This window comes from Crocodylus siamensis, chromosome 2, assembly GCF_052110815.1.
Source record: "Crocodylus siamensis isolate JL-2025a chromosome 2, ASM5211081v1, whole genome shotgun sequence".
Taxonomy (NCBI): Eukaryota; Metazoa; Chordata; order Crocodylia; family Crocodylidae; genus Crocodylus; species Crocodylus siamensis.
In genome coordinates, this window is record NC_143396.1 from 233377825 (window position 1) to 233386249 (window position 8425).

General features: G+C 46.1%; 1 protein-coding gene across 1 annotated transcript; it reads left to right on the plus strand.

Moving 5' to 3' along the window:
- The first annotated feature begins 77 nt into the window (after nt 1-77).
- On the plus strand, nt 78-8210 carry CCDC32 (coiled-coil domain containing 32). The gene is made up of 3 exons (XM_090033441.1): nt 78-334; nt 1968-2124; nt 5946-8210. The coding sequence occupies exons 1-3, from the start codon at nt 100-102 to the stop codon at nt 6082-6084; spliced, it is 531 nt and encodes a 176-aa protein (XP_089889567.1). The 5' UTR covers nt 78-99; the 3' UTR covers nt 6085-8210.
- Nucleotides 8211-8425: the final 215 nt, after the last annotated feature.

Consider the following 8425-nt stretch of genomic DNA (forward strand, 5'->3'; position numbering starts at 1 on the left):
ATTGGCGGGGCGGGACGTCCGCCCAGCCAGCGCGCCGATTGGGCGGGCTCGGCGTCAGTGGCTTCCAGGCCTGCTTCTCTTCGGGGGTGCTGCGCCGCCATGAGGACGGTGGAGAGCGTGGTGGCCCGCTCCAGCCGCGAGCTCTGGGCTGATATCTGCGCGGCGCTGCCCGGCGCAGATCAGGTGGAGGACGCCCGCGAGGCCTTTGCCGACTCCTTCGCGGGCGCGGACGACAGCAGCGGGAGCCCTGCGGAGGCGCCCGGCGGCCCCGCCCGAGCCCCGCCGAAGCCGTGGGCGCCGCTGCAGGACTCCGCCGTGTATCTGGCGTCGCTGGGTGAGTGCGCGTCTCCACCCGTCCCGAAGTGCCTGCCTGCACCCGCTGCTTCCCCTGCCCCGCTCGGCGCTGACCCTCAAGTGGCAGCTCTCGCGGCTTCATCTGCCGAAAAGGCGGCCCAGGGGATTTAATAGCAGCCTTCAGCTACCTAAAGGGCAGCTCCAAAGAAGAAGAAGAAACTAGACTGTTCTCAGTGGTGGTAGACAAGGAGCAACCGCCTCACCTTGCAGCAAGGGAACTTTAGGTTAGATATTAGGAAGAGCTTTCTCACTAGGGAGGTAGTAAAACACTGGAACGGGTTACTCAGACAGGTTGTGGACTCTCCATCCTCAGAGGCTTTTAGGACCCAGCTAGACAGAGCCTTGGCTGGGATGATGTAGTTGGGGATGGTCCTGTTTTGAGAGGGCAGGGGATTGAATTAGAGACCTCCTGGGGCCCCTTTCCACCCTCATTTTCTATGATCCTATGAAAGCTGAGGCCTGGCCTGTTTTGAAGCCTGCCCTGAATCCAACATGGGGTGCCCTCCATTTTCCATGACCTGGGGAAAAACCCAGCAGCAATACTTTCACAAGCCCTGTCCACGAGAGACATCTAAACAAAGATGCCAGTCACAGAAGAGTGTGCAAATCATAAGAATCCATCCTCTTTCCCTCGCACTCTGTAGTAACTTCAGCTGGCAGTCAGTCTGCCTTCCTGTTTGATCAGTTGTTAATTAGTTAAAATTTGTTGCTATTGTCACTAGGTTTCAAAATCCATTCCCTTTTGCAACCAATAGGATCAATTTGCTCCTCTCTGAATTTGAAAATATAGAAACTCCCATGTTATTACTGCTTCAGACTGCCTGCACACTCGGGCAGACATCACTGCAGGGTGCACAGCCTTTGCTTTCATGAAGGCTGGAGCAGCTGTTCCCAAACTGGGTCATATCTCCAAATAGGGTTGCAGCATCAGTGGATGGGGTTGTGGGGGTGAGGGGTTGGGAGTCAGGGGCCATGCTGAGGAAGAATTTGGGAAGCACTGGGCTAGAGGCTTAACTTGCTTTTAAATAACTATTTAAATTCTGGAATATAAGAGGACAGCTTCCAAAGTAAATGCCTACTTACTGTGCCACAGTAAGCTGGCCTAGTTAGATTCCCTTGCATGACACTGCTCATTGTCAAAACTACATATGCAAATTCAAAAAGAAATACAGTAAAATCCCTGTTTTCCAGCATTCTACTAGCCGACATTAGCCGGCACCCCACCACTGCCGTGGTGCCGCCACCGCCACCATCCACCACTCTGCACCACTGCTGCCATATGCAACCACCTTGCACTGCCGCCGCCATCTACCACCCCACACCCACTACCACGTGCAAGCAGCCCCACCCCCTGCTCCGGTATTTTTAGATTACCAGCACCCGTCATTCCTCACATATGCTGAATAGAGATTTTATTGTACGTTTCAGTGTCATTTAAATATAAAAGAATATACCTATTCAGATTTCAGGTAGTAGCAAGATGGTAGTATGATTTGGTCATGAAGTGTTAAAACCGTTTGGATTTAAACCCTCAGTCCATAAAACAATCTCCTGCGTTTTCTTTTCTTGTAAACTGCCCCGCAACAACAATTATATTGTTTTCCCTCTCATAGAAAGAAGACTGATGAGAATTAAGGGTTTGTCTCAGGAAGTGACCTCCAAGGACATGCTGCATACTCTTGCCCAAGCAAAGAAAGAATGCTGGAATAGGTTTCTGCAAGAGAAATTTGAGTCTGAATTTTATATCGAAGAACACGAATCTGATGAGAGGTAATAAGCACATTGATGAGGAAAAGCAGTTCAAGAACTACCATCCTTGTTAGCAGCTAGGCTAGAGCTTTCTTTGTTCCAACCTTCCCTTTTGTTTATTTGTTTTAAAAAGGGAAACAGTTGGTATGTGCATGAGTATTGTAGTAAAAATAGTACTTATCGTTTTGCATCTTCTAGTTTGCTAACATTACCATAGCAGCTGTGTGACAAGTAAGTAGCCATATCTCCATCTTAAATATAAAAGCAAAGGAGGACAAGACCTGAATTTTCAAAGGTGGTCGCTAAATTTTTGAGTGCTTCAAATTTTAGGGATCCAACATGAAACAGTTGAGGCCATTTATTACCTTTCATTGCTACATTTTGGATGCTCAGAGGCTGAAAATTTATCAAGTTTGGTGATTACAAATAGTTAGCCATAAGCCTAACATCAGAAGCTCCAGGCAGGCCAGTGTTTGCATCTGTGCATAACTCTACTAAGTGCATGTAGCTTCAAGCAGGTGAAAGTGTGGGACACACCTGTCTATGGAGCTCCTTACATGTTTAGGTCCAGTGGGGAAGTTGCTGCCAGAGTTGAAATACAAAGTCCCAAAACTGTGGTTTCCAGTGCTGTGTTCAGCCTATAGTGTTTGCGCACTTTCTCACATAAATGATGAGTAAAGATGAGAGGACTTTTCTGCTGCAATTTCATATTTTTAGTGACTTATTATATTTTTCTGAAAAATCACTCCTTTTTGAGCTGCAATTTACCATGATTGCTTCCATTTCAAAGAAGATTGCTTTTCCTTGAGACCTTTGGAAAGAAGACCCATTAAAACTCATTTTAGAGCATAAATGTGAGAAATAATTTGTACCCCATATAATTTTCTTGCTTTTTCTTCAGTCTGTTAACTTTATTTTAAGTGAAAAACAGCTAAGTAATGAAGACCCAACTGCTCATTGTGGAAACTTTTTTAAGGTTGAAAAAACATTAAGAAAATATTGTCCCATCTCTTCTCCCAGTTGACTTCAGTAGGCATTGCACTGTGAAAACTTCAGTGTTTGATCCACTGAAATTGGGTATGGCAATATTGCTGGTATTAACGTCTGAGAATTTAAGCATACAGTTGAACAGAAACTGGACCGTGGATCTTTTTAGAATAGTAGCATTCTACATTAGAGTTAAAGTACGCATGTAAATAAGGGAAGAGATCTGCCTAATATGCTATGTTAGCATAATAGCACTATAAAATGTTCAAGGATAGATGCAGTAGCATGTTAATATTTTAAGCAACCTTCTCCAAATAAATTTCTCCTGACCTGACAAAGGGATGGGCTAGATGTGCCAGCAGGTTTTTGCACAGCATGATGGTCTCTTAAATTGGAGAGGCTAAGTCACAAAGCTTCATATGGGTTTCCTAGAGCAGTGTTTCCCAACCAGTATGCTGTGGCACAGGTGTGTGCCATCAGAAATGAAAAGATGTGCTGCAGAATTTTGCCATGGCAATGAGCTACAATAGGGATGAGGATGGGGAATGCCTTTGCAGGTGTGCCACAGAATTTTTTTATTAATGTAAGTGTGCCTTGGGCTGGAAAAGGTTGGGAAACACTGTCCTAGGGTTATTTCCTTACTAGATCTCCTTAGTTGGGGAGAATTACACAAATTCTTCAGAGATCAGCTTTTACCTAGCAAATAAACCTAATAGTAGAGGTGCACTGATATAAGGAAAATTGACTATATTGGAAATCGGCCATATCTGGCTGATAAATGGCCCATGCATGTGCACAGCGCAACACAGCACAGGTGGAAAGGAGCATAGCCCGGCATCGTGGAGAGCTGCTTCCAGCTGGTATGTCTGTTGTGGTGGAAGGGATGTGGGGGGGGCAGATCAAGGCCCCTGCGGTGAGGGAGGGCTGAGGCTGGTGTGGGGGCGCAGATCAAGGCCCCCGCCCAGTCAGGGTGGGCGTGGGACCAGTGGCTCCCGGCTGAGTGGTGTGCAAGCGGTGGGAGCCACATGCACCCCGGACAAGCCATGGCACTGTCTAACGCCCACCCTGGGCTGGGCCCTGCTTGCCTCAGCGCCACCCTTCTCTTCCCTCACCACATGGGCCTTGATCTTCCCCCACACACCCCTTCCCTTCCACCACACTAGATTTACCATCTGGAGGCAGCTCTCCACACTGCTGGGCTGGTATCGGAAATCAGATCGGTATCAGCTGATATGCCTCCTTAAAAATCAGTTATCGGTATCAGCTGTAAAAGCCCCTATCAGTGCACCCCTCCGTAACGGTAACGTTTGTTTACAATGTATGTAAAGTATCTCCCAGAAATGTTAAATTTCCCATAGTGCTAAATCGGGGTGGGCAATATACAGCCTATGGGCCGGATCCAGCCTGCCAACTGATTATACCTGGTGGCCTGCAAGTTGTTGGGTGCAAAGTCATAGGATCTGGCCCATAGGGAGCCAGTGGTTCTGCCTGCTGCATTATGCTTGGTAGGCAGGTACATCCCAGACCCATCCATAGCTTACACCAGCTTCTGCCCTGTGCACCAGAAGGAGTGCCAGTTGCACGTGGCAGCAGCTGTGGATGCTGCCTGCAGGTTCCTGCCAGGGATCAGGGCAACTGCTGGGGACTGCAGCTGATGCAGCAGTGTCACCTGTGGACCCAGGAGAATGTCCCATCACCAGGGGGAAGCTGCTGCCTGCATCTGCAGCTGATGCCAGTGCCTGCCTGGTGCCATTTCTGGTGCATTGGTGTGAGCGGTGGGGCCATGCTCTAGGTGCAGGACAGTTGGGGTAAGAGTGAAAAGGAGAGACAGAGGCAGCCCTGCCCTTGATGAGCCGCAGCAGCCAGTATTGGATGCCAGGCAAAAGCAGGATCTGGCAGTTGACTCACTTGCTGCTTCCGGGGCCCTTCTGACTGCAGCTGCCCAGAGACCCTGCCAGGACTGTCCTGTGGCTCCTCCCTGTTGCTGTTGTCCTGCGCCACCTTCAGGGCACCCTGGGCCTGCAGTGTTGCAGTAGCAGCAGTGGAGAGGAACCATACCCAGGAGGGCCCTGAAAGTGGCGAGTGTGCCTGCTGCTGGGTCCTGCTTTTGCCCAGCACCCGGTACTGGCTGTTGACCCCCATCATAGGCAGGGCCACCTCTTTATCTCCCCCTTGTAGGATGGCTGGGGAGGGGCAAAACATGGACATCTACAGCTTGGCCCCACAGCTTGCACCAGCTCCTGGCCTGTGTACTGAAAGCAGTGCCAGGTGGGCACCAATATCAGCTGCAAGTGCAGGCACTAGCTTCCCCATGGGGATCAGGGTATCTGCCCAAGTCCCTCCTTGGGGTAGAAGGGCAGGCTGAAGCTGCTGCCTCAGCTCCATTCACAGCCCCTCCCACATAAGGAGATTTGGTGAGCTGTCAGGGAGCGGGGGGATGCTGCTCTGGCCTGCTGCCCTGGCCTGCAGTAGGTCACCTAAGCTCCCTGTGTGGCCCATGTTCCCAAATACTTGCCCACCTCTGTGCTAGGTAATGTCCTCAGATACATGAAGTAAAGAGAAAAGAATTTTTTCTGGGTTGAGTTGTACGTTGTCTTAAGTAGTACAGATTTCTAGTTTTGTTTCAAGATGTTGCCCCCTGCATGTTGAACTGTAGTCCCGGGGGGTTGGTGTCCTGATTCATGACTTAAAACTATTAGGATGGTAGGGACCAAATTTTGTCTTCTCTGCCTTGGGCTAGAGGAAATCCCTATGGAGAGATACTCTGCCCCTTCCCTATCCCCCACCCCGCTTTTAACTCAATACTGGCTTTGCTGCTGCCTTATATTTAGGTTCTCTCCCTTGTTTTCCTTCAGCACTCTGGAATATTTAAAGCGGTGGCTCCAACCTGACAAAGTGGCAATCAGCACTGAAGAAGTCCAGTGCCTAATTCCTCCAGAATCTCATCCGGACAAGCAAGAAAATGAGGAAGAACCTCCAGCAGCAGAACAGTGAAATGCACTCCAGACATGTCAAGCAGTGCCTCCTGTCCAAGGACCAATAGAGTTCATTCAGTAGCAGTAACAACAGATTGGGAGAGGAAAAGTGCCAGTTATTGGTCAGTAAGCTATTGGCCTTCGGAGAACAAACTTTGTGACTAGTGGTTGGTATGGGCAGGGGCGAAGTGCTCTGCAACTCAGTGCATGCTGGACCTAGATCTTACTTTTTATCTTTATCTCCCATCTTGTAGCAATCTAGCCATTCCAGATTTAAAGGCAGTTATTTGTAATTTACCAAGAGGAGTACAGAGCTTAAAATGGCTGTTCGGAAGTGTCAGAAAATCTGATGCTATACAATGGAGCAGATTGAAATCTTAACAACAGTCATTTCTACCTTTATTGGACCTCTTTCTGTAGTTATATATTTCCCAGAATTACCCTTTGGCTGCTAGCTTCATGGGCTTTATTCAGGCATTGATCCTTTTCAGCAAGTTGCACTGTGATGTAAAACTGCACAATTTGTGTCTGAGTTGGCTCTGAACTATGTCCTGGAGAGGTAAGAAATGTAAGTCATGCCCAGGTTGGGGGCAGACTGAAGGAGACCCTACTGTCAAACAATTGTTACAGAAATGTATTTAACATTCCCTCTTCTTGTAACGTAACATGCTGGACTATCATGTTTATCGGACAATCTGATCTGGAAAGAATTACTGTATGCTCTGCTCTGTGTGTCTGTCCCTCCATTCCTACTCTTGTAACCACGGAAAGGGACAGACGTGATCAAAATCAGGAAAGCAAATGTAACATTGGGGGTTATGAGTAAGCAGCTTACTGCTTTTGTGTTAAATAGTTCCATATGAGGTTACCTTTTAAGCCTGTTCTTTTTACATAAATTTACTTTGTCTTTTGATCCTTTGTTGCCTATGCAGAATTGTCCCTGTAATTCTTACCTTGGAATGAGTCTTGACTCTTACTGTGTAGCTGCAATTTCTCTTCTGTGATTTTGGCATTAAAAACAAGCAGAGAATAGCAGCCTGCACCTGCTGCTGAGGACAGTTCTTAAAGGAAAACTGTAGCAATTATTTCTTATGCTTTATAGAGCTGGATCTGCATTTGGAATACGATAGAACTGTGTGAAATTGCATTTTTGAAACAGTTTTTTGAAATACCTGCCACAGTTCTCATGTTACATGTATAAGTGTGACTGGTGCTATTATCCTTTTTAGAGACAGTTACTGTTTTATTGCTTTAGCCGAGCAGAAATTCTATTCTGATCACTCATGGCTTGTCTACACAGGGAAATCTACTAGCAGAACCATATTACTATAATTATACTGGCAACACTTTTCTCCAGAATAAGTGGTCACATGAAGGGTTATGGTATACATCAGTCAGTAAATTTCCCTATTTAGACAAGCTCTTAGTTTTGAGATTTTGGGGGAATGCATCCTTTGAAACAATGCCAGTGACAAGAGACTGAATTCTGTTAGTTTCTGTTTAAAATTTCACTAATTTAATTCCCCTACACTTAAAAATAATAGAATGTTAAGTTAAATTGAAAGTGTCCTGCCTTATTACACATCTGGATAATGAGGTGTGTATTCTGCAACTGAAACGACATTACCAAACTAATGAGAATGACTTACTCTTTGATAAGTGTAAGGAGAAAAAAGCTACTAATTTCTATTTCTTCCTAATTGGAAATGGTGGTAAGATATTTCATGTTGTACTGTATTTTTCCCTTTTGAAGCTGCTGTTAAGGGAATCATGCACATGTAGAATCTCAAACCAACTGTGCAACTCCCAGTCAAATGTGGGCCCACAAACATAATATATTGGATAATATCAAACAGAAATAAACTAGTCTTGGTGAGTTATATTTATCTATGAGTAATAAACTAAAATGGAAATGAAAATATAAATTAACTTTTTTTTGGAGAGATCAATCTTTAATTTTTTCTGACTTTTCTGTTGAAAGCACTGTATAGAACTTCAGTGAAAAAGAGGGCCAGGGGGCAAGAACTTTGAGCAGCCCCGTACTTCACATTGCCCTGACATCAGTAATGTGACTTTCCCATTCATCATGACTGCACTGTCTGCTGTTTAGTGAATTTCTGCTTCCTAATAAACTGTGGACCTATAGTGCCTTTGCCTAGTGAGCACTATCTGTATTTTTAACTTAAGAACTAGAAGAGGGAATGGGACGTGTACTTGGATTTATCCAAAGTAGTAGACAGTCTTCTTGGCCATTTTTTCTGTAGCCTGTTGTGCTGAGAATATCTGATCAATATGGAAGGGGTTGCTAAAAATTGCTATTCTTTTGCAAGTGCAAAACACTCATTTTTCCAGCTTGCAAC